The 27736-nt window shown below is 33.8% G+C and overlaps 1 protein-coding gene across 1 annotated transcript; it reads left to right on the forward strand.

Annotated features, from left to right (window-relative positions):
• The first annotated feature begins 1782 nt into the window (after positions 1-1782).
• LOC129803740 (uncharacterized) lies at positions 1783-21902 on the forward strand. Its single transcript, XM_055850509.1, has 7 exons — positions 1783-2046; positions 2161-2334; positions 5124-5756; positions 11411-11629; positions 15181-15376; positions 21001-21410; positions 21490-21902. Exons 1-7 carry the CDS (start codon positions 1981-1983, stop codon positions 21583-21585), a joined length of 1794 nt encoding a protein of 597 aa, XP_055706484.1. The 5' UTR covers positions 1783-1980; the 3' UTR covers positions 21586-21902.
• Positions 21903-27736: the final 5834 nt, after the last annotated feature.

Genomic DNA, 27736 nt, shown 5'->3' on the forward strand with positions numbered 1-27736 from the left:
TAGATTTTTTCTACATTCCAGACTTTCCAGACAAGATGTGTCAGAAGAGATGGAAAAATTTTTCACTGAAGTTTGCAAAATTCAATAGAGTTATTTTTTGTGATATCACGGTGTTTATATAAAATAAAGAATTCTGCGACGCCGTGTTACAAGTAGAGAAAAGTGAAGTGAAAACTTTAAGCAGAGTATCGACCTAAATTTCGTGTTTTTGTATCATTCCATGGGCGATTTTTAAAAAATTAGTATTTTTGCTCGCATCTTTTTACTTATTTAAAATGTTTAATCGGTAATGCTTGTTAAGCAGAGCATACCATTTTCTTTATAACTCCTACAGTTTCTACATAAGTCAACAATATTTTTGTGAAGTAATGGACACTATGCCGATTTTCTCGGCAGAAATTCTACCGAAAATCTGTAGATTTTCTGCAGAAATTCTGCCGAAAATCTACAGATTTTCTAGCAGAAATTCAGCAGAAAATCTACAGATTTTCTCTGAATACACTGGAATATACCGTTAAAATTCAAAAAACCTCAGAGTAAAATTGGCAGGTAGAATAATGATTTGACGGGTATTGAAATTGCTCGACGGCTTCCATTTTCTTTGCGATTGTGGTACTTGTCCTCGCTCTCTTAATTCTGGATCACAATTATCACAACTAATCAATAAAGTTTGCCAAAAATATTAAAATGTTTATGAAAACATTGCACGTCGCGTACTAAAAAGCATAACCTAACTTAAAATCAGTGTTTTGAAATCAACGGTTAATAAATTGTGGACTATAGAGCGATGGCTTATAGCGAGACTCTACTGTAGCTCTAAATTTGAACTTACAATTTGATTTGTATTTTCTGCCCTTAATGACCGATAGAATATCCTATCTGTCAGTTGAGAGAATAACAGGACTAACTCGCAATGTAAGAATTTTAATACCCAGTGTTCAGGTTCATAATGGTTCGGAATTCTAAAACCTTCCAATCGAGTTGATACCTTACCTTCAGAAATTCATATTCTAGAGCTTTTTCAATTTTTGAATTAAAAAAAGTTGAAGGAATATATATAATTTTGCCTTTCCAATGGAAAGTGAACAGTTTCTTTGCACTTTACTGTTCTCAAATGCTTCTACATTATCGACTTTTCTGTGGTTGGTTCCTCTCAAAATTTTTTAATGATTTAGAACATGGCGAGGACTAGGAAAAATAATCGTGACGTCATTACAGGAAACAACACAAAGAAAAGTCGATAATACAGAAGCACCTGAATAGCACCATTGATACAAATTTGATTTAATTTGTATCAATAAACGGTGATTAATTAACCTTCCTGGTTTAATTTATAGAGGATTTTCCTAAAACACCAAGTTACTGTCTCTCACCGTTTGGCCTGTAGCAGCCTTATAACATTTTTCTCGTAAAGCTCTCATGGTAAATTTCAAACATATAAAATGTGTTGAGCAATTCCATCCAATAAATATCACAACTTAATTTTCAACCTTGATAGAATTACGCTAAAAACCAAGTGAGGCCTTTCCCTTTGGAGGGAAAAATGTAGTGGCTCTCATGAATGTATTTCTGGTTGTTTCGGGTAACGACGTGTTGGATCAATAAAATCAAATGAAATCATTTTCTCTCTGGGAAATCTCTTGGTGTCTTTTTTCTCAGCATCAGAAGCGTCAATTGTGTGCGAATTTGGTAGAGGACTTTTTTTTATCCCCCTCGAAGTGCCCACATATCAGCCTTGTTCCATCCCCAGGACACTCTTGGTGTATTTTTGCTGTGTGAATCAAAAATTTAATTCCAACCGAACGATAAAAGTGTGTTTGTGTGCGGATCGTAAAATAGTGATGTTGAGCACAGGGTTTTTGGGGTGGACGAAAAGAGAAGCCAGGACCACAATAAAAAGGACCCTCCTCAATCCACGATTGTGAACGGTGTTTTTTCACCCCTGACTGGACAAGAGGGAACTGGGAAGCAATTCACACGATGAGTATTTCCAGTCACACGGGATTAATTGCCAGTCAACCAAAAGTAGGACACCGGATCATACAAGTGGGTGCAATTTCATTTGCCAGAAGGAGATTTTTCTCCTCTTCTGACCAGAGTCTCTTGAACTTTTTTTACTCTGTACACAGCATCCTTGCAACTTCTTATTCTCATCCACAGCAGCCATCATCGAGAGCAATTACGGATATTTGTGCAGTTACACAGAGAGCTCCTCTCATTCTGCGACCTTTTGCATCAATTTACAATCCTTACTCCAAGAGCTGTTCCGTGCTTTGCAACCATCCGGCCACTCCAGAAGTTAAAAATGTTGTTAAACTCGCGAAACAATCTTGGGTTTGTTTTTCTCATTACCATTTATATATGTTTTCTATCTGTACAACCTTTACTCTCAGGATACCTCAACTTCAATTCCTGAATTCTCTTGAGAATTTCACAAAGTGAAATTGGATGAGAAGGTCAAAGCACAATGTTATATGATATTCTCAGAGCAAAAAGGGTCTATCGTATATACATTTCCTTGTTAAAATAGCCCACTTATGCTATGAGCAGTGACACATAGATAATTCAGTTTGATACATTAGTTTGAATTGAATATTAGGAATAAATCACTCAATTATTAATACCAACATCCCGGCTAATACCCTAGACACATTTAGGACTTAAGCCGAGAGACAGATTAAATTTCCATCAGTTCCTTACTAATCCGTCTCTGGGCTTAAGCTACGAAACGGCTTAGTTAGTAGGAAGCTGATGGAAATTTAGTCAATATTTTGATTAAAATTATGTTAGGAAATTTCTCGGCTTAAGTTCTAAATGTGTCTAGGACATAACACAAGGTAAGCTGTTACTAGTACAATGCCACAATCCTGTATATGCTTTTAAAAACTGTTTTGTCCAAAAGCGCCTTTTTGGTTATTTTTGAGAAATTCAAAAAAAAATTAAGAATGAAAAATATGTTTTAAAGGCATTAGGGTACTACTTAAAAAGTTCTTAGTCGAAAGTCCTTAATTAGATAGATAGATAGATAGGGGGTGGTCTGATACTTCAGCATTGAAACGGGATCCAGAAGGCCCGAAATACTTCTGGTTCATTCCCCATCATTCTCCTAAAAAAAGGTGAAAAATATATACCAAGGGAAAAATTCACGTTCTTCCGATTATGAGAGTTATACTCTCCAGAATACTCTTCAAACCAAAGGACTTGATTTATTTTGTTAGAAGTAGTTGGCATATTTTTTTTCTTCCATTTCCTCCCAACATATTTTTTGTCCCAACTAGGTTGAAGTTCATCCTGAAAAGGAGGATAATTTGATAGTAGCTGACCACGAGCTTCTGAAACATTCTCCGAAGGAGTTTGGTATTCCACCACAGTACTCACTGTGATTTTGTGTAATTTAATTATTAACTCTTAGGGAGTTGCAACCGAAAATAGTTCTGTGGGGAAACGATAGATAATGACCGTTAAAATGAAGCTTAAATAAAGTTTTTGCTAATTGCGGAGGATTCTGTCTCCAATTGTCAGTTTAATTCACCAATTAAGCAGCTTTCAATTATTCAGAAACTGAGCTTTTCTGAATATCAGTTATAGTATTATAACTTTTAAAACTTGCTTAATAATTATTTGATTTAACCCTTTTTCCGTGTAATCAAATATTTAAGACTTAAAATATTTTAGCGCAATTTCTTACTTTAATTGGTTAGAACTGAAAAGCTTTCGGAAGTTTCGAACGTCTTGCCAATAAAAGGTGTATTAATACCATTGATACGATTGATGTATTGACAACAAAAAAAGAATAATAAGATTTTTAAATTCTGATATTACATGAATTGCATTAAAGATAGGCCTCTCTTTGCAGCACCGTAGATGCGGGTGACTTTGCACTCCGGAGGTAACTTTACACCCATGCTTTCCTTAAGCTTTTCTTTAATTTTAGCGCTTAGCGACGACTTTTTTTAGAATGATCTAAAAATCGTCCCTAAGCCCTAGAATTAAAGCAAAGTTTACAATAAGCAGAGGTGAAAAGTTACCCTCGGAGTGCAAAGTTATTCGCATCTACCGGTATAAGGGAAAGTGCCCATGCTTTGCACGGACCCAAGCGTCATAATGACTAAATTTTTTCTAGGGTCGAAGGAACGTCTGTTCGACAGGGAACCCCTATTGACACTTTTGTCAAAATGTTGAAAATTATTTAATGTATCTAGTAAAATATAAGTAATAAAACGTTTTTTCTGTAATATACCTTTTACTATAAACAAAGATGTTCAAATTTCGTATCCCAAATGGTACAGAGTAGGGTGTCAATAGGTGCTGACACGAGTTCTTAAAGTGTCAATAGACGTTCCTTTGACCCTATGTTTTTCAATAAATTTGATTCATCGCCACCCATATTTTAAAAACTAGGGAAAGAGTGTCCAGTTTTTAAAATATATTGCAGAGTTATATTTATTTAGAAACATATGAAAATTTTAGTCATTATGAAGCTTGAGACCGTGCAAAGCATGGTGCACTTTCCCCTAAATGTATAGTACATATTCCATATATTTTACAAAAAGTTATAAAATTTTGACGTGGATCTTGTGAACTTATTTTCCCCTTAAAATTTTCCTTTCTGTCATTTTGCTCTCGTGTACATCCATGGTATTTTTTTCGAAGCTTTTCCCTAGGACAGGACTTCAGAGGACAAAATTGTGTTCACGCTGTTGAAGTATGAATTCAGCAATTATTAATTACTGGTAGAAATAGCAAGAAAGTCATCCAATTGAATAAAACATTTCAAAGCAAAGCACTTGGTGTTTTTAAAATGTCACAAAGTCATTCTTTTTATTTGATAATATGAACATATGAAGGATTTATTAATTACTGGCGATGTTTTTTACAATTTAATTTTTCTCTTCTTTTTTTTCGTTGTCTCTAAACAAGAATATGGCAAGTGTACTTACAGTAGTATAGAAATTAAATTCATTAAGTCGCATAAGGCTCAAATAGTCAAATAATGTATAAAAATTACTTTCCATAAATAAAAAATTTTCTTTTAAATATTCTTCCAAGAGAACGACTTTGCGACATTATAAGTACAGCAACTCAATAATTAATGAGAAATTTTTCACTGACAATTTAATTAGCGAAATGAAGCTCTTGCGACTGGTGGAGCATCAGAGGAGGTCTCTGTGGGATCTGCCGGACGACGGAAGAGTGCTAGTGTTAAAATGTCGGACTATGATTTGCCAGAAAATGTACCAGAGGAATTGTTCAGACGATTCACGGATACAGACTCTCGCCCAATGACTCCCACACCAACGGTCATCAGCACAAAGACTCGGGTCAGTGTGAGCTCCATGAAGAATTCCCGGAGATGTGTGACTCCTGAACCCAAGACCATCTGTTCCAGTGAAAAGAAGCGCCTGATTCTGGATCTCCGGAGAAGTCACAGTCAAGAAACCATCTACTGGAATGCACCTTCGGATTTGTCTCCAGCTCCAGGTGCTTCCACTCTTACAGATTGGACCCCTCAAACGGAAAAAGTTCAGAAGGAAACTACAACAAATAGTGGTGGAAATGTTCAGGTTCCTCCTACGATTGTAACTTCAGGGAGTCCTGAACCCAAGGAATGCCGAGTTGAGAGTCCTCCGCAAAATTGTGCATTTGCCCGAGATGAACTGGAAGATGAACCACGGAGAAGAGGCAAGAGACGCAAGAAGAATAGAAATCAAACGGATACAGCCACCTTTCGTCCAAATCAAGATCCTGTAACTCAGGTACATGATCTACTCTTAATTTGGAAGTTTTATCCATCTAAGAATAATCTTGTAGGGTAAAGTGATATAATTTGGAATTAGTGTTACAAATTGGACAATTCGCCGATACAAGTTGGACATGGCTTTTTTCTTGATAAATACAGTACAAAATTTGTTTTTAAGCACAATGAACCAAATTATAAAACTAAAGCCAGGGGCATGACATTTCCTATGTTTCCCATATGTTTATAGCGTGCCGAAAAAGCTTTTGGGTTTATTAGCTGTTTTCTGTCATTGTAGAATGAATTAACAAAAAATATAAATGCCAAATAAAAGCCAATTTAATAACGAAAAAGCAACCGAAAACCCCAATTTGGCAACCTACGTAGTTTTGGAGATATCTCGTGAAATATGTACGAAAACAGGGAAAAATGTACACTAAAACTGGTCGCATTTTTCAGAGCTAATGTCACTTCCCTGACTAAAGCATTAAAAATATACAAATAAAAATTTATTTTATTTAAATCAATAATTCTTTTGAGCTTGCACTCTTGGAAGTACTAAATTTATCAAGACAAAAAGCCCTGTCCAAATTATACCATTGTCCAACTTGTACCACTTTACCCTATTGGGATAAGTTATAAGAAAAGAACTCTTATGACCCCTTTCAACAAATGTGTTCGAAATATACCGTACAGTGCCATGTATCCTTAAAATAAAAAAAGGTGCATAGTGGCCATCGTAGTCATAATGGTTCTTTGAAGAAGTAAAATCTTCAAACTAATCCCCCAAATAGGGCTTGATAATGTACTTTAGCTCCAAAATTGTTTTGCAAAGCTAAGTTATATCATGGTAAGGTCCAGTTCAATTTAAAAAAAAAGGAGGAAAAAGCCCTATTTTAAAGGTACTCCAATTCAAAGAAGCCCCGATAGGTTAAAACGCAGGTAGAGTTTAATTCTGCAATAGTGTCTCGATTAAAAGGTAAATGGAACTCTATTTGCAAAAAAAGTCAATTTCGAATTTTCATTCGAAATTTTCGCACAAAGTGGGGAAGATTTATGAAATCACAATAAAAAGGTCGCAGAAGAGTTATTCAATGATTATGTAGTGATTAAATAATAGGACAGGAGTAGTAAGCAACGTTGCTTTGTATATTCCTCACAAGAAAGTTAGATTCGATATATATTGAGATTCGAACACTTCGAAATTCGAACACGATGTACCTCAGTTATCTTGCGGAATTATCAAGAAGTAAGAGTGTCTCTTTTTGACTTTTCGGGTTTGTCTAGGTAGCGTGTTTTCCATTTACATAAAATTATCTTTAAACGTTTGTTCGATTTTAAACGGTTCTTGCTCGCTCTGAAATATAGTGCCCGCTTTGTAATCCGGATGATTGGGAGACAATATGACAGCTGTCCGCTTCGTAATCCGGATGGATTTTTTGAATTTGTTCAACGTCTCGCAAATATAATACAAATATTTTTTTGTAGAATTAAAATAAAAGTTTAAAAAAAGATTAAAAAGACATAATTAGATAATTCTATGCTATTATACGTCATTTATAAAACAAATACATCACAGGATAATCCATTTCCATTGCTGAACACACATGCATACATGACCTCAAAATTCTTTTAAATGTAACCGTCGATAACTCGTCCAGATTACAGCGATCCGGATTAGGGAGCGGGCACTGTAGATCTTCGAATTTTTGAAATTTTACTTGTGAATGGTAAAAATCCCCCCTATGTTTAGTTTTAGTTTTTATTCAATTGAAATAAAGAAAAAATATACAATATTAGAAAATTACAAATAATATATCAAAAGTTATTATTTAATAATCTTAGAAAAACACACAAATTCTACCAAAAATACCACAATTTTCCTTAATTGAATCTCTGTATACTTCAAAGCTTTAGTATATTTGCTTTTGAAAGTTTCAAAATTATTTCGTATGAATATATAAGAAAGTTGAGATCTGTACTTACTCAAAGTTTTGAATACTCCAAATCCATGTCACTGTTTCTCGATGACTTTTTGTACATAGCGCTCAGCATTCGCATGAGCTCAAAGGCAAAAACATTGGAGTATTTTCACAAATTCTCCAAGTGTGAAGAAAGTCTTCTAAACTTTGTGAGAGATTAAAGAAGAAATTTCAGTAAAAGCTGCCATCATCGCTGAAAAAAAAATGCACAAAATCCCATGTGATGCTTGCGCTGTGTCAATGAAATCCTATCGTAATGGCAAAAAGAGGCACATTTGATGCTGAAGGAGGGAGTTTCGGGGGATCTCAAAGACGAACTTTTGGTTGCACTTCAACTTGACGCAACTTTTGCCCAAAATCCATTGACAAACACTGAAAGATGCCAGAGGATTTTCCCACAAGCTCAATAAATTCCTCACAAAATTACACACACAGTTCATTGTAAATACTTGGGAATTAGAGATACTCACCCACCAGAGTCAGAGATTAACTGTCTGCTTTCCGAATACCCTTCTTACCGATGATATGAGATATGTTACTATATGTAGCATTTTTTATTCGAACTGAGATAAGGTAAAGGTTGACCCATATTCCCCATCAAAACCTTATCATTATCATGAATAATTTAAAAATTTGCACTTTTTGACATATACTTTCTTTTTAGAAGTTTCTAAAAAGAAATTCTAAAAGTTACTAATTGATCGTTCTTCTTAATTTTGCTAAACCTCTTTTATAAATGAACATTTCCAATTTATTTTGGCGATTGTCTAGTTATAATCACACAATTTAGCCATGGAAAGTACTCCTTGTCTCGTACAATACACCATTTCCCCTCATAATCCAAGACACATTGTATTGCCCATAGTCGAACTTTTGAAAATTCGAATATGAGTATCAAAATCACAAAACATTTTGACTTTTTGATAGTTCCGCAAGATGGCTCATCTAATTTCCTATTCGAATTTCGAAATTGTTTCAATTGTCAACATGTATCAGTATTCATTTTTTTTTGTAAGGAAAATCATTGCAGTGTGGTTAGTAATATTCTTGATATATAATTTTTCCGTACAGAAGTAGATCTTGAAAAATTCGAAAATCTATTTGAAGATCCAAAAAAGAGACTTTCTTACTTCTTGATAATTCCGCAAGGTGGCTGAGGTACATCCTGTTCGAATTTCGAAGTGCTCAAGTGTCAAAATGTGACGGTCTTCACATTGTTGGGAGGAAAAAAACTGAACAACGACGTTTACTGTTCTCGCACCAGTATTTAATCACTCCATAATCACTGAGTAACTCTTTTGCTAGCTTTTTAGTGTGATATTTGATAAATTTTCCCCAACTTGTTCGAAAATTTAGTATGAAATTCGAAATTGAATTTGAATTCTTCGAACTTCAACGACTTTTTGTGCAAATAGAGTTCCATTTACCTTTCACCCAAGACACTATTGGAGAATCAAAATCTACTTGTGATCGGGCTCAATAGGGTATTTCATGAACTTTAGCAACCTCCCAGCAAAACTTCGCTCTGCTATTCTGCAATTTTTCTTCATTTTTTAACGGCCATAAATCACTAACCGCACTAGCGATCGTAACGGCGATTAACCAAAGTTATGAAAATTTGTCTCGAGTAAGCTAAGTTTCACACCCGTTACGTAATGACTGATTCAGAGACGGTTATATCAAATCTCTTCATTTATTGCAAAAATTTAGAAAAATATACTTCTTGAAAAGAAACAAAAAAAGTTCTTCATAAATAATAAATAATTTTATAACTTTTATAATTTTATAATTTTTCCGTGTCTATTTTGACAGAACGACATCTTGAGGAAAATGCCGAAAATATACAAAATTTTCTATAAAAATTCTGCAGAAAATTTAGCAGAATTTTCATACAACGATCGGATCCATCTTAGAGCTAAATTCTGTAGAAAGAATTTCTGTAGAATTTGCCTGGCAGGGCTACCACAGATATTTCATTCGAAAATTCGAAAATAAGATTCAGCTTTTCGGACATCAACTGTACGAAGCAAGTTATTTATTTTTAAACCAAGACACTTTTAAAGAATCTATCCCAAAGACAAGCAAAATTTTCGAAAACGTTTCGTAGGTTTCGTGATAATTAGTCTGTATCAGCCCTAAATGCAGGAGCTTTTGCACAAAATATTTCATTAAACCTTTCAGATTTCTGAGAATTCTTGTGCAATCGTGATGCACTTCCCCACATGACTTTGAGAATTCCTTTAACTTTACGTCATGCATTTAGACATTTTTGACACAAAAGCATCCCCTTAAAATCCAGAAAATGTTATATACACTTCCAGACGCATTCTGCTGCAGTCAGATGGAAAAATCAAAAGCTATGTAATTAAATTAAAATTTTTCTTTGATATTGCCCTAAAGCAAATTCACAAAGTTTTCTCACGGAAAATTTTCCCTCTTCTCCTCGAAGGATTTTCCTAAGGGTAATTTCTGGTTTAATTGACTCCGTTTATACGGTGAATTACTCTCAGCACAAAACTGTTCCTGATTTGGAAGCAAATAAAAGAGGAACTTTGATTTCGAAATAAAATTTCGAAATTTGAGGCATATGATCTCTCATTTCGAAATCCCTTCATTGGCATGTTCAAATATTTCGATATTCGAACTACTCAGTTATTCTTCAAAACAATTCGAAGAAAATACCCAGTGAACATCAAATGCTAACCGATTTTAATTCAGGTGATAAAGCATATGTATTTTCAGCGCAATTCTGCTAACCTTAAAACGATACTCGCGTTGTAGTGCTTTTTCCTTGGTTAAGAGGGGAGTGTCAATTAAGACCAAAACTTAGTGTTTTTCGCGATTTTTTTGGAGGAGAATGAAAAGACCAAGATTATTGAAATTTTATCTTTATACATACTTAGAGTAGGTACTTAAATAAATTTGTTCCAGAAATAATATTATAAAATGACGGACTTATGCGTAGTCCAATGGAGCGCCTCGTCGCAGTACTCCCTTTATTTACGGGAAATCTTCAGTTCATATATTTGTCTGAGAAATAAAATCTAAAAAAATCTTTTTTAATTTAGTGTATTTCATAGATAAAATAAGAAATCGTGCAAACGTTTGCACACTGTTGTCAAGAATATCGAAATTCGAAATGGCAGAACAATTAGCGCTAAAGCGACGAGTACGTGAACTTGCACTTTAGGCTTCCGGTAGATTTTATAATAGGTTTGGCTTGGCTTTGGAGTGGCTTTGTCTCCTCGAAAGGTTATTACTGAACGGAGGTGGTGATTTTTTTAAAATACCCTCATTTTGGAACAAATGAATAGACAAAACGCCTTTTATTTCTATTACATAAAACGTGCTCATTAAGAATTAATTCATCTCTTTGGAGATTGATTCTCATTTAATTAGATGTCTTTTTGGAGTGATTGGGGGTGGTAATTTCCTAAAAATTTTCCAATCGTGCAAAATTGATGGTTTCACCTTAAATTTTCCATTAGTGGCTGTTTAAAGTACAGCGAAAACAATTTAACAGGAAGTATATTGATTTTGTGCAAACATTATGTCTTCTCCATCCTTTTGTCTCCCGGAAGTTGAAGATATTCTCATGTGGAAATAACATACCTCGAGGCTATCATATAAGCTTCCTTATTGACTTTCAGTCTCAGTTTCACACATTCTACTTCTGGGCATCTCCTTTCAGGTAGCCACTCTAGTGCCAGATTCTCCCAGTCAGAGTCAACGTCCCTCACTTGCCACAAATGAGTCAGTTTTGATTCCTACGAAGAAATCTTCTCAGGATACTCCACCACCTGACCGCAGAGAAAGCTTGAGGAATTCCTCTTTCCTGGACGATGATGTCCTCAGTCTTCTGCGTCGTGGAATTTGCGTGGATGTCATTGAGAATAATTTTGGATCATTGGTAAGTCATCCAGTTGTTTTAAAAAACTTAGTAACTAGTGATAGCTACAGTCTCATATTTGGCTAAAAAAGCTCTTTTCCTCTTCTTATTATTGCTAATAGGGGGAGGTGGGGCACTTTTAAATTGGAACTTGGGATCCCTTTGAAATAGGGCTATTTCTCCTATTTTTAAACAAAACCTTATTATGAAGTAATTTATAGTTTGACAATTGCTGTAAGGAGCTAAATTATATTGCAGTATGGCTCAGTTATATTTAAAGAACAATTAGAGGGAAGTGGAGCACCTTTGAATGTGGGGACCTTTGAAATTGTGATTTTTCACCTATTTTTAAAGAAAATTGAGACTTCACTGAGAAAAAAGAGGGTGCGATTAACTTTTTTCCTCATAACTTTAACACTTTTTAGGTGTAAAAATATATCAACATGTTTTAATGTTAATTTTACATCTTTTTAAGGGTAAAATTAACGTGACAAAGGGTAACTTTAAACCCCAATACACCTAAAAAGGGTAATATTTACATCGATTTTGGATCAATAGTGCAGGGTAAAATTAACATTTCTGGAATGTTATTTTAACTTTTTCGGATTTTTCTCAGTGTTGTTATCGTGGCTTTTCAATCTGTTTGTGCAGCTAAATGATCATGATTTATTTATAATTAGGTGAAAAATCCCAATTTCAAAGGTGTCCCAATTAAAAAAGTGCCCTAGTGTCCCCTAGTATACATTTTTTCCTTCAAAAATTCAAGATGATGATTTTTATAGGTCATGTTTTTGGACGCAATTTTCCCCTGAACCACTACTAAAACATATCTAAAAATAAAAGAATTCGTAGAAGCCATTTTCGAAAAAACTAAAAAAAACTTGGTTTGCCGGAGGATGAAAGAGGGTGGGGGGTAAATAAAAATCATAATAATGATCCTTGGGTAGACTTATACGAGCTTCAAACTAGAGACTTATGGCTGAGACTTAGCGCTTAAGTCTTAGTCTGAAAGATAGGGTTGTGGTGAAGCAAAAAATTTGCAGACTTAGCTAAGTTCTCGTTGAAACGAAGGTTTAGTGCTTTGTTAGTGACTTATCGATGATGACGCGCCTTTGCAGTTCCACAGTGAAACATGAAATCATCAGAGATGAAAAAAGAATTTTGGGGTGTTCAGGAAGTGTTTTAAGATGGTTTGAACGAAAAACTTTAATACTGAAAAAGCACAAAACAAAATTTTTTCACCATACACAAGATAGAAATAATTTTGTGCAAAAACGTTTGAAAACGCACTTTGTTTATCTTTTCGGAACATGCCATTTAACAGCCCGCTAGATTCCAATGTTGTCAGAATCTCAACACTAAGTCTCACTTTAGGTCTGAAAAGGTTTCTGATTCACCCTCAATCACCAACAAAAAAGCCATCTTAGCGAGGAACTGGCATTAGTCTCAGGTCTGAAGCCGGCCTTATGAGGCGGTCCTCCAAAGGTCGGAAATTCGTATCTCTCAGCGTTTCGCCTCTATAGATGGGTAAATAAGTTAACGGACAGAAAAAAAGAATGCTTAAAAAATAGTCATTTATATGCGTACTTAACCGATTCATTACCGATTGCGACCGATGCAAATGGGTTGAAAATTTTAAGACCTTTCCAAAAAATCCAAATTTAACCAAATCGCTTGAAAAATAGACCAACTAAAGTAATAAAAACTTTGATCTTCAAAAAATCAAGATGGCGATTTTTAGGTCATAGGTAAGGTAAGGGAAGTATGTATCGGCCAGTTAAGAAAAATACTCCATAATTCGCTTAAAATAAATGATCTAAACCAGTTTCTGACATTCAAAATTATGCCAATTGGAACTCCAGTATTACATTTATCTATATATGTATCAACATTTGATTTCTTACTATTTAGAGAAATTAGTTAAAAAAAATGGTAAAATTGCAATCATGCACTGCGCATATTGCATCGGCCATATAAAAGCAGATGAGGAAGATATCGGCCAGGAGTGTAGCAGGCATCGGCCGGAAAATAAAACCCAAAAAGATATCATAAATTTGAATATTTTTCTAATTGATTACGTTGTAGTCGAAGAAACACTCTCTGACATCCACCCCTTACCAGAACCCAACCATCAGGACCACTTTTTAGCACTTTCCAGGGAGATTTTTGGTGAAGGTTGTCTGCATCTTCTCATTTTCACCATATTTTTGATCCAATCCTGGAGCTCGGACTTAAGGATAAGAAATCCAGTTTCGGTTTGATTCACGATCCTTCGGTTCACAAGCTTACGTAGTACAAGCTTACCAGTGATTTCCCTTTTGAATGCCTTCCGGAAAGTTTATCATTCAGGATCATTCTGGACACTCCATACTTTGCTGTCATTTTCAAGAAGATTCTCGTGCCGTCATGACATCCAGTACATTTTCAATCTTTTCTCTGATATTGCAGTTTCTAAAAGACCTCCTTCAAGATGTTTAACATTGATAAAATGCGAAATTCACACTGAGGAAATCCTTTTTCACAACAAAAACATTACCGACATAACCTCAACTGCTCGCGAAAATGACATCGAAATGCAATGAAAAATGGCCGGTGAGCTCTGTACTTGGAACAAAACATACTTCCTCTCAATTAACAAATTAATTCTAATTATGCGTAGCGAGACAATTAAAAAGTGTTCTGATACTAAAAGTAGAATAATTGGAGTAGTATTTTTTTATTCAGACATTTTCGTAAATAATTTAAATAAGGTATAATTCCTTATTTTGTGTCACTGAAATTCTAGTATAAAATCATAAGAATTTGAGAAATGGCTACTTTTTGATTAAGACTCTGACACAGTGATTCAATTAATTAGATGAATAATTATATTTTGATAAAAAGTCGACGAAAAACTTAATTCAGAAGATCATATATGAACAAACGTAATATATTTTGTATTAGATAATTGGTAAAACGTAGTTAGTAATTTTTAAATATTCATTTTTATGTTGGTGGCCGATATCTTCTGCAAGCTGGCCAATACAAGGTACATGGCCGATATATACTTCTCTTACCTTATGTTTGGACGAAATGTTCGCCTGGACCACCTCGAAAAAATCGTAGAAACCGTTTCCGAAATGGGAGAAAAACGCCCAATTTCAAAGGTGCCCCACTTCCCCCTACTGTATCATTCTAGAAGCTTTCTTTAAATTAATTTAAGCTTTAAAACTTCACAGCGACGCTTAAAAGCTGAACAATGAATATTCTACACATTCTACAATAAAATCACAACAATGCATTTATTGTGTAGAAATAAGCATTTAGAATTTAGAGCTTTCGGAGCTTTCTTTATCTTTAATTTCAAAGCTTATCATGAGAAGCTTTTAAACATTTAAAGCTTCAATTTAAATACAAAGATGATTTTGCAAAATATTATCATAGTGCTTTAATGCATAATTGGAAAACTTTAGTTATGATACGAAATAGTTAAGTTAAAGAACTTAAGAATTGAAAGGTTTAATAAAACTTTTTTAAACCAAAAAGTTCAATAAGAAAAAAAATCCATTGTTTTTTTTCTTTTTGTTTTGCAGATGAATACGGCTCTAAGGGAAGCTATACGGAGTCTTCCGTTCAATGTGGATCCACGTGAACCTGAGGTTGTACGAAATGTTCGAGAAAGCCTAAATCTGCCGAGTGTGAATCACGAAAAGTGGCTCACGTTGCCACGAAAGTACACGCGCCTCGTCTCACGTTTTGAACTGCCAATTGATTCGACAGAACTGAGCTGTAAGTCACCCATTCTCCCAAAGTTAAATTCCGAATCCCTGCATCCCACGCATTCGACACAACTTTGCACCCTGAGGGAAGAGTGAGCAGAGCACACGAACCATGAAATGTGCAAATTTCCATCACCTTCCAAAACTTCCAAAATAAGTTTCTATGTAATTTTGAGGCAAAATTTTCCGTGAGAATTCCAGAATTTACAATTAATTGTTCATCTTCCTGGGAGAGAGTTAAGGCGATAGGAGTTTATCTTCCTAAATTCCATACTTTTCCACCATTAATTAAGCGTGTGAGCTTTTGGTACTACAAATTCACTTCCGCAGGAAGTTTATCCCTTAGAGAGCTTTTAATGCACTCCGAAGGGTTTTTTCTCTCTTCCAAACATTTCATTCGTATGCAAATTTTCCATTCACATTTTGAAGAGTGAATGCAATTTTTTCTGTTTGCAATTTTCGATACAATTGTCCAAACAATATGTTCAGCAGAACAAACTAACTAAAGTATGTGAGGTAAATATGGGACTTTTTTGCCTTGCTTTCGTTCAGGGAGCAGTGGGACAATTCGAGGGGTGAGTCATATTGAGAAATGACTAGAAATGTTTTGCAAAGACGGTTTCGTGAAAAATATAAAAAAAAAACCTGGAAAAGTTTGATGAAAACCCCGGAACTGTGACAATCTGTCGTGATAACTAAAAAAGGATCTACAAGAAACCAAAGATTAGGGGAATGGTGGGAAGCTTTACTTTTCGGTTTTATCCTATTTTAGCAAAGGACAATGACACAGAGTTGGTCTGTGTGGCGTCCACAGATGGGACTAGGTGCATTTTATAAGTATAATAATAAAGGATGACAAACTGTTACTCAAGACGATATTCGCTGGGAGTCCTTGTAAAAACGCCCTTATCCTTAAAAATACTATTTGGACATCGAATTACTCAAGATCGGCTGAACCGATTATGACGAAATTCGGTATGGAGTCAGTGTATTACTTAAGCTATTTATCCATGGGTACTACCCCCTTCCCCCACCCCTCTTTTCAGTAGTCCCAATACAAAATGTGGACTTTTTCCACTATACACTCAGTCCCGGGATTAAGCACATTTTCTGGACCGAAAAAAAAACGCGCGAAATGGCATTGCGTATCGAGAAAAATTGCATACCTGCAGGGGCTTTCTTTTGAATAAAACGGCCGTAGAACGAATTTCGCGCGGAGTAAAAGTAGTTCAAACAAAAAGATTCAACTGTTTAATATAAATGCATTAACAACAAACAGTACTTTTTGGCCAGAGTTCTTCAATAATTGGTTGGAATGTTAAAAAAATTTACCTTAATAAAAGAAATTGAAGTTTTATTCTGAAAAAAAGTTGCAAAATGTTTTCAAATTTCCCGCGTCGCAATATAGTATACATTCAGGCGTATTTCAAAAATGATTTCACAAAATGACTCCCAAGGGTAGGCAAACTTGCATAATTGTGTGTGCATAATTCCGTCAGGTGCATAATCCCGAAGGACTTAATGCCGGGACTGAGTGTAACTCCTCTCTAAAAAATGTGATGTGATGACCTGGAGCGCCCCTTGCGGTCAACTTGTGAACTTGTAGGATTTTCCGAGGCCTTTCATTTGAGTATTTGTTGATTAAATTCAATTGATAAATCTCTGAGATATAAAGTTTAACGTTTTGAACTTTGTTCCCGAACAAAAGTTGTTATCTTTAAAAAATGCCTATGCAATGATAGACAGTGGCGGCCAAAATAATAGAATCACTTTGCAAAGCTTATACTTTTTTAATTTTTGTATTTTTTCCCAATTTGTTGATATAATTCTGAATTAGAAATCTTCAAATTATTAGAAAGAATTGGAAAACAGTCATTTATGGTTTATAAATATGGCTTAATTTAAGCTAATTCGATTTATAAACCACATTTTTTTAATTAAAATGAAAGTGGTCCTATCGTGTTGTTCAAACCAAATTTCACTATTGATGTATTCTGTGAAAAATAGAAATCTATAGCGGCCAAAACAATACCTATTTGACGTAATGAAAATTATTTCAACGAATTGGAATAAGCCAAAATGCTAAAGGTAAAATAGTGGTTTTTGGGAAGCTGATTCTATTGTTTTGGCCGCCACTGTAGGTCTTATTTGTGGACGCACCACGGACCTCTTTTGCCCATTGTCTTTTTTTTTTGGGTAAAAAGTTCAAATTGTTAAGTAAAAAAAAATCCATTTTGAACAAAAAGATATGAAAATGGCTCATGACTTCTCAATTTTTCCTTTGCCAATAATATTTCACTACTTACCAATTTTCATTTTAACTTACCATATTTAGTAAGACAGATAAACAGGGTAGAACCCTCAATAAACCAATACATGAGCCCCATATCCATTAAAATCCCTGATTATGTACCCCTTGTAGCATTAATTCTGCAATTGTTTTATAAAACAACGTAAAACTAATTTTTAGTATAATATTTTCTGAATTATTGCAATCATCTATCAAACATGATTGAAATAGTTTTTCGAGTATCCAATTTTGAAAGCGGTTTAAATCGTTGTGAAAATTCTGGTTTACATTTTAGAAGTAAGACCTATTGAGGGAAAGCTTCAAGCAAGTTTCAGGCAAGCTCATAGAGCAATTTCCTTTCACATTAATTATTCTAATTTTAAATAACTCATAATATTCATTGAGAAAAGTGAGCATTATTTTCCTTTTAAAGATAAAGTTCCTCAAATAATAACATTTATGGGGTATAGATGATATTACTCAATCCTCAAATATGAACAATATTTTTCTTTTAAAAACTTAACGGAATTTATATGAAATACACTTACCCTAATATAAGAAAAAATCATTTAGGGTGAAAAAATTTACTTCGGGCCATGCAGTCCTGTATTAGTTACCTAAAAAAAAACTGATATACTTGAAAATTCTTTATACTTTTAGCAATCTGAATCCATTCAAATTTTCTGTTCATACTGAAAAAGAAACTTCCCCATTTTTGCTTTAAACCTCTCCATATTGAACGACCTTCTACTAATCATTCAGATGAAATTGTTTTTCTCATCATGGGCGAATATCACGAATTCAAAAATTATAATTAGTTCTAAAAAAAATAACCTAAAATTGAAAAATGATTCAAAGGATAATTTAAATTTTACAACTATTTGTCGTCTATTTGTGAAATAAATACATTGCATTGTCAAATTCGAAATTCATAACTGAAATTCCCCACTGTACCCTACTAAAAAAACTTTAGATTTTGCGAAAGCCAAAAAAAGGAAACCTTGTTAATAAGGTTTGAAAATGAATCTCTAATTACGACAGTCCCTGTTTAAATTTAATGCAAAATTGCAAAAATATGTGTCCAAATTTATAATTTGTGCTTAATTAAATTGATTAATTTGAGGGTTTTCTGAATTATAAAATTGCATTTTATTGGAATATAATTGAATCAGTTGTAATTAATTTCCATAGGGTAAATGTCCTAATTCAAAACCATTTCCAGAAGCTTTAACTTTGACAGAAGATTCAACACTTTAAGTTCAATTTTTTTTTTTGAAAAGAATTACATAAATTTGCTCCTTGACTCTTCTAGAATGTTACTGTTTAGTGAAAATTCTTTAAATATAACTTGAAAACTTCTTAAATAAAAGATAAACACACATGTGCAAAATGTTTCTATTGGAAACAAATTAATCCAAATGGAGACAAGGGAAATTTTCTAATTGGAGACAAACAGTATAAGTGAAACCGCGACGAAAGGCTTCCAAAACTTTGTTGAGTTGCTCTTGAGTGCAGGATTTGTACTTATTCCTGGTCTTTTCTCCTTTCCCAACTAAAACAAAAAGAAAATCTCTCCAAAAAAAACATATTTCCAGGGTTTCGTATTGAAGCATTTGCAGACACTTCAGGAAAACCCTTTTTGTTCACGAAATAGGTAATTATTTCATTTGAAATCTTCACGTACTGTTAACAATAAAGATTAGCATTTAATTTAACTAAAATTAGCCAGAAATATGACATAAATGTTAAACAAAACGAGTAAACAACAGTCAATTTATTGTGTTTTTCATTGGAAAACATGGTCGATCGATGAAAAATTCGATGGTGAAAAGGTATACTTTTAACTTTACTGAGAAATTAACAAATTAAAATTTGCGAATATGAATGGATTTTCGCTTTAATTGGAGCAAAATTAACTAAATAATGAAACTGTGGTAAGGGAAGAGCACCAGCGATCGGTAGTGTTCCTCGGATCGTCAGGTTACTATCAGATTCTCGCACCAATTCAAATGAATTTTTAAAAATTATTAGCCACTTTTTACCATTTAACTCTCATAACAATGCAATGCATTAGTTTAGATTTAATTTTTAAAACCAATTTTCCGTAATACACCTGATTAAATTTGTGACGATCCGACGTACAGAGTACATCGTTGCAATTACATCTGTTTTTTTATTAATTTATTCTTAAAATTTAAAATTCAAATGCGCAGATATAGTTAAATGAATCACTAGTATATCGATTAGCAGACACAAAAATACCAAATAGTATTTTGAGGCTTATATTTTCAACTAAAGATCGAGCATGTCTCTTAGGGGAGACCGGGGTAGAATTAGCCACCAAATGAAATTTTTCATCACGTTAAACTTGTACAAAAAATGTTTATATGAGGCTGAAAAATATTTCAATGAAAAGGTAGGAAAGTATATATTTAGTATAAAGAGTGATTTTCTCAATATTCCTTCGCGGGCAATCTATAAGATACCACTATCTTATACGTGGCTAATTCTGCCCCGGTCTCCCCTAACATTCCGATCCGGGGTACTCTTCCCTTATAGAAAATATAAATATAATAATTTAGTACTGTATTTGTCATGAAAACAATGACGTTTCCATTTGTAGTAGCAAAAAATTTCCATTTAGAGCAAGTTTTGAGTTAACTTAAGTTACCCTATATTCATTCCATTAATTTTTATACAATAATTATATTGTATTATTCCGTGTAGATATTTCTCTTTTAATATAGCTGGTTTTTGCTCTGAGCGTCTCATTGATAAAACTTTGTTGCAATAATTAGTTGCGGGATAGTTGTTCTGTCACTTATTTTTTTAAAGTTGGCTAAAACGATGATTTCCAAGTTCCTGCTATTCTTTGAAAGTCGTTTTCTTCATAACATCAAATATGAAAAAAAGTTTTGCCTAATCGAGAAGAGATATCTTTTTAAGCAACTTTTAAACATCAATGCACTCTACTTTAGAAATCTTTTCTTTCATAGAATTATCCAATTCCAAAACTAATATCTAGCATTCTGTATTAATTTTAGTTTTATTTAAAATTGTAACTTAAAAAAAAATGGTATTGAATTTAACTTAACTCATTTGAATTGTTCCTGAGCCAATTTCTATTGAATAGTTTTTTTTAATTGTCATTTCAATTTTAACATCTCTCTCTTCTTGGCAAAAATCTTGCCAGGAATGCTATTGCAATGTTTCCCTTTCAATGGGATATCCTCTCGGGTATGTCGTTATTCAATTCCCAAGAAATTCAATGGGAAATTTCTGTAGTGCTGCAAGGTCTCGAATGTCTGACAACTTCTTTTTTCTTCCAACTCAATATTGCACAGATCTCACTCCATTGGAGTACTTGAGCAAATACGTCCACGTGTCCAATTATCGGAAGCAGCTCTACCATCGAATCTTCATCAAGTACATCCCAGAGATAAAAATTGACGAACTGGGCGAGCGGGATGTGGATTTTGTGCCCAGGGACCATCAGGAGGTGGATGATTGGACGGTGGGTGAGGATGTGGCAGGTGAATATCTCAGTCAGCGCCTCATACCACTGTGCAGTATTGAGGATGCCCTGAAAACCGCGCTGCATCCCAATGCCAATCCCACCATTCTCACTGCCATCGCCGACAAACTAGCTCTAAACACTTTTGGTGGAATCAATTTTCGCGCATGGTGCGGAATTGTGGCTTTTGCTGAACGATTCATCACCACAATTCACCGTGAGACGGATACACGGCACGAGGTGTTCAATCTCTTTCAACTGATATAAAGCTGGGATACCCCACACTAAAATACTTTAACGACTTTTTGTCAATTTGTAGATTGAAGTGACGGATTTTGAGTCACTGGATCGCAGACTCAACGCTATCGACGTTCATCCGCAACTCAAGGAAATTCTCTACATCATCAGGAGCTGAAGATGCTGCGCGAAATAGCTGGGGTCATTTGCATAAGAAAGCAATGTAGTGAAACTCGATGCTACGAGAGCCAAAAGCTGATTCTACTACAGAAAATCACACTGCTGTTTACAGGAATCTTGGCATAAATGAAAGGATGATGGAATGGGAAGAGCAAGTCAGCAAAAGAGTCAGGTTCTCACGAGGAGAAATACTTCAACATTTTCATTACTAAAAACATGCTTTTAAATTTAAAAAAAATTAAAATGTATGAAAGTATAAAAAGTATCATGTGAAATATTACTAATAGTGCTATTCCGATGAAAAATGAACACTTACCTGTTCCCAAGTGCTTCTGCATTATCGACTTTTCTCTGTGTTAGTTTATGCCTCAGATATTTTTCCAATCCTCGTGATGTTCTAAAACCCATCAAACAGTCTTGACAAGAACCAATGCAGAGAAAAGTCGATAATACAGAAGCACTGGAGTACAGCAAACTGCTGAAAAGCATGTTTATATTTCATTGGAATACCCAATAAGGGCATTCTGGTCAAAAACTAGGCAAAATATCGAAAAATGAAGTCTAGAAATGAACGAAAAGTGGACACACACAGGGCAGATTATCGAAAATGAGGAATAATCTGTCGACATCACTGTCGATAATATTTCGAATTTTTTTTCCCAAATATTTTTCAATATTTCGTCAGTTAAATTAGCATTTGTCGTAACTTCATTTTTGCGATTTTGGGATATATACATATTTAGAATCGGCGTAATTTTGTTTGTTAAACGCACTCGAGAAAAAGAAACTTCTATAAGCCCAATAAAAATTATTTTAAACAAAAATTATCGTAAGTGCCCTTAATTAAGAAAAATTTATCAGAATTTGTCGCAACTTCCAATATTGTATTGTATTGTATTGTATTTATTTTTCCATTACCATTGACAATATTGGCCTTGTTCAACCTTTCATACCTTGCGGCCATCGCCGTCTTAGTGTTGGTTACCAACCTCCAGGGTGAAAACGATGGAAAACCCCTTCACAGGTTGTATATTGTCAGGTTTACACTTTTACATTTTTGTATTGAATCCTGAGTTTGTCCATGAGTGCCTAAGTCAATGATAAGAATAGAGGCCTAGCTATACTAGCTGTTGGCCATAAGAATACAGCAAGATATCACAACATACATAGAAACCAAGACTGTGAATGAGTTACTTACTGAGTTAATATTGGGGAAGTTACGAGAAATTTTCATACAAAATTTTCTCTAATCAGCATTATTTGTCGTAACTTTCTTTTCTTTTTTTTGCGTGGCTTGTAATTTTCAGCAAAAATGTATAATATTTTTCATTAAAACGTTCACAAACTCTTCCAAATATCCAAAGACAGTGCTAATAATGCAACATTAAATCATTTTAAATTAAGAATTCGGTCACTACTGGATTATGGATTATGAATTAAATCATTTTAATTCAATATTTGTGAGAAAAAAGTGAGAAAAATCCCTGCCCATCTGTCATTAATTCAAAACAAAACAGGTGACACGGCGCACAAAATTTATTCAATAAAAATTATAAAATAAAAGCTTTTAGCGACAGGGATAACAGTTTAGTTGACTGATTTAGTCAAATAAAGGCGCTTATTATCACTAGAGTCATTGAAATTGATAGAATACATTTTAGAAATTTGTCGTAACTTCCAAGATATTTCCATACATTGGAAGTTACAGCTTTATAAACGATGGAAGTTACGATAAAATCTTATTGTGTTTCATCGAATATATATCTCTATATCTCAGCTTTTAAATCATTTTATAAAGATTTTCACGAGTTTATTAGTTTATTAGTGCTACTTTTATTATTTTGACTCAAAAGTATCGCATTCGGGGCTTATTTTTAAGAAAAATAAAGCTGAACTGAAAATTTCGTCTTCTGAAAAGTTGTCAAAAGGAAGTTACGACATATGCTGATTTTACTGACGATTTGTCCAGTCCACAAAAGTCAAAATAAATTCCACAGAGAGTTTCCAGTTGTGAAAAATATATTCCACATACAAAATAGTTAGATATTCACTCTGGCAACCACGTCAAGTGATAAATTGACTTTTCTCTGTTGTGGTTCCGGTCTCAGGTGTTTTCCCGATCCTCGTGGTGTTCTAAAACCAATCAAACAGTCTTGACAGGAACCAACGCAGAGAAAAGTTAATAAAGCAGAAGCACTAGAATACAAAAAACTGCTGAAAAAAGTACATTCATTGTTCATTAGCACAATAAAGCTGCACCGAAAATCATTAAACACGTAAAACCTCTCGTTTGAGTTCTACAGCATCATTAAACTGCATCAAAATAAATAATTCCCTTTCAAACGAGGATATTTTCATTCTAAATCTTCCAATAAACATCATAATTAAATATTGCTCTGTATTAATGTTCAAATTTTTGGAATTTTAAAGCTCTAAAAAATCCTGTTGCATTGTGTTATTTATTCAATCATGTAAAATGCACTTCTCTTGAAAAAATAAACTTGGAAAATCCTCAGTGGCTCCAGGGAACCGTTGTTCAGTGATTTAATTAATTGTTTTATTGCAAACTCTTATGTCTGTTTATTTCTGAATTTCCCAGAATTAGAGAAGCTTTTTACGAACATGGACCTGGTGCAAACATATTCTCTCATCAGGTTTTTCGAAAACTGAAACCATGGACAAATATCGCAATGTAATCAGGGGATAACAAACATGTGTAAAGGATGTGAATATGAATTTTTTTATTTGAAAATTTTGTGATCTATGATATATAAAAAAAATACCTACAATGTTTTATTTGCGGCAATATTGTCATGAAATCCTATGATGGGGCAAGTTTGTGCAAAGAATAAAAAATCGTAGTGATAAGCCTAGATCAGCTTATTGTAGGTGAGATTTTTAACATAAATACCTCGGATTGCGTGCAAATTCGATTTAGAGCTGAAGTTGGGAGATGATATTAACTAGTTCTAAATAAATTTTCTGAGACAAATACAAATTTTGTGTTTAAACTAAAATATCTAGGATTTAGATAAAGTGACAGAAAGATGACATAGAGGGGAAACTGCGGCACCACCAAACACGGGGTAGCACCAAACACTGCAAGTTTTTAATAGAATATTCGACTTCAGAGGACAAGACTTATAGAAATTTTTAGGCATCATAGGGATGCTTGTCCACTCACTGAGAAAAGAAAGAAGGTGCGATTAACTTTTTTTCCTCACAAATTTAACACTTTTTAGGTGTAAAAGTATATCAACATTTTTTAATGTTAATTTTACACCTTTTTAAGGGTAAAATTAACATTAAAGAGGTTAACTTTAACCCCCAATACACCTAAAAAGGGTAATATTTACACCGATTTCGGATCAATACTGCAGGGTAAAATCACATTTCCGGAATGCTGTTTTGACTTTTTCAGATTTTTCTCAGTGCTGAAGAAAATGGTCAAGATAGTCCAAATAGTTTAGAAATAAAAATTAGTGTTTGGTGCTACCCCGTGTTTGGTGGTGCCCCAGTTTCCCCTACGTGAAATGTAAACCATTTTTCCAAAGCGCCCTTTTGTGTCCTTGTGACAAATTTAAACTTTTACAGAGAGTCATTGAATTTTATGACTCCTGTATCTTAAACCTAATTTCAGCTTGAAACGTAATTTTATAAGAATCGGTTCGATAAGATAATCAGGGCAAAAGTATGTATGCACAAAATAGATATAAATAGACCACTCAGAATATAAGTCGAACAACTCGATTTTTTACAAAAATAATTTTATTCGCTTTTTGGATACTTATTTATACCCCTACCTTCTCTGTGAATATTATACTTGAAAGGTAATTATTTTCAAAGTTATAGAGATTTTAAATCTAAAAAATCTTATACTCTGCATGTAAAATCTCAGCTTCAAACGGCTTTCCTGTAAAATTTGCCTACTTCGAGTCGTTCGTTTCTTATTCTGAGCGGTCAAAATATCCTCTACAATCAATGTCGAAAAATCATCAAAATCGGTTAAGCAGGAGTCGAGATGACTGCGGTTTGTGTGTTATGCAAATTGTTTTTTCGACTGTGGGGCTCCTAGTATTGGTTCTAAGGAATTCAAAAGTCGTAAAAAGTTGTAGGGGAAAGCGCTCTACCTTCGGATGACTCAGGCTTCGGACAACTTATTTTTTTATATTTCTAATAGATTTGACCAAGCAAGTGGCAAGTTAATTTTTTTAAATGGAGCTATTTGAAGCCAATTCCTAAATTGATCTCGGACTCAGCTCACAGTGCTCCGAGGCAAACATTTATTTAAACAAAAATTTAGTATACTTATCCCTCCATACGGAAAGGTATCTTATAATACGGAAAAACTTCTCACTTTTTTGTTATTTAGTATAACTGTCGCGAGTGCAAAAAAATTCCCATATAAATTTAAATCGAAGTATGAGAAAGTGGCTTCAAATTTTAAACAACTTTCCAGGGGCGTGGATTTGACCCATGAACAAATTTGAGGCATTAGACTAGCTAATAAAATACGATATTATAATGGATAAAAGTTATTAAAAATATATTGAAAAAGATAGTTGTTTGAGGTCTTCCGAAAGTAGCGTGCTTTTTATGAAAGCTTTCATTTACTTATTTATTTTAATATAATTATTTACTTATTTATTTTAAATTTAAAAGCTAAATTTTGATAGATAGGTGATCAAGAAATTCAATATTTGTGCGATAGTGGCCACCGCCGTCTTAGCTCCATTACGCGCAAAAGCTAAATTCTGCTAAATTCATAAAATTTAGTAGAAAAGAACCGGAGATATGACTTTTTGAATTTTATGAACTGTAACCCCTCATATCTCCAGTTCTATTGTAATGGTGGAGTTAATTTACTTAGAATTTTTATAATAATAGCACCCCATCAATGACGTTCTCTCGAGATTTAGTAAATGAGTTTATTGCAAACATTTCTAGCTTGGGTCAGGGAGTTGTGGAACCTTAAAATTCCTAAATGTGATTCCTTCATAATACCACCTATTTTTAATCGGAAGCTATAAGGCCCAGCTATTACATACTAAAATGCGAGGACTATCTATGCTAAAGAGGCAGAACTATTGAGAAAATATAGAACGGAGGGTCTTCAAAGTGGTGGAAAAAGGCTTGGGAGTAGGGGGTCTATGTACAATGTTGCAATTTTCAATTCCGAATATCTTAAGTCGTTATCTTTGTTAGTTTGGGAGTTATTAAGCTTCAAAGAGGAGCCTAATTGACAGACGGTGGGGAAAATCTTTTAGCCTTCCATTATATTCCTAATCAGGAAGTGGTCAAACATATTTTGGCAAAATTTGAGCACGATCGGAGGACATGAGATTTTATGATAATTTTTCTAGGCGAGATTGTTCTTGTTCAATGAACTTCTCAGAATAATTCAGTTGTACCAATTGAACTTCTGTACTATTTTAGTTTTATTTCTAAAAGAGATGTAGGGTCGAAGGAATACCTATTGGAACTTTAAGAAATCGTATCATAACCTATTGGCACTCTATTTTGTACACTGAGAGAAATCCGAAAAAGTTAAAATAACATTTCTGAAATGTTAATTTTACCCTGCAGTTTTGTACCGAAATCGGTGTAAATATTACCCTTTTTAGGTGTATTGGGGGTTAAAGTTAACCTCTTTAATGTTAATTTTACCCTTAAAAAGGTGTAAAATTAACATTAGAAAATGTTGATATATTTTTACACCTAAAATGTGTTAAATTTGTGAGGAAAAAAAGTTACTCGCACCCCCGTTTTTTTCTCAGTGTACCATTTGAGATATGAAATTTGAACGTCTATATCCTGATAGGAAAAGGGATATAAATTAAAAAATGTCATATCCTTGCATTTTATGGGATGCATTAAATGGCTCAATTAATAATAAAAAAAAAAGTTCTTCGTATAACAAGATTTTCAATATTCAATCACAATTGAACAACGCTACAAGATATTTTTAAAGAAAAATTACATATTTATGTATTTTCTATTTTATTTTATCAAATTCTCTAAATAAAATATTAATATACAAAGAAGAAGAATTTAAGGGAACTAATCATTCTTGTCTCTGATCCTGAAGCAGAATTTTAATAAATTACCCACAAGAAGAATTAAGCCGAGGAACTTTCTATGTAAAATCC

The sequence above is a fragment of the Phlebotomus papatasi genome, chromosome 2 (genome assembly GCF_024763615.1).
Source record: "Phlebotomus papatasi isolate M1 chromosome 2, Ppap_2.1, whole genome shotgun sequence".
NCBI lineage: Eukaryota > Metazoa > Arthropoda > Insecta > Diptera > Psychodidae > Phlebotomus > Phlebotomus papatasi.

Excerpts from the sequence above, each read along its gene's own strand:
- LOC129803740 (XM_055850509.1), top strand. The coding sequence starts at position 1,981 with ATGAGTATTTCCAGTCACACGGGATTAATTGCCAGTCAACCAAAAGTA. Across the intron at positions 2,335-5,123 it reads AACTCGCGAAACAATCTTGG|CGAAATGAAGCTCTTGCGAC; the intron begins GTTTGTTTTTCT and ends CAATTTAATTAG. Across the intron at positions 11,630-15,180 it reads AGAATAATTTTGGATCATTG|ATGAATACGGCTCTAAGGGA; the intron begins GTAAGTCATCCA and ends TTTGTTTTGCAG.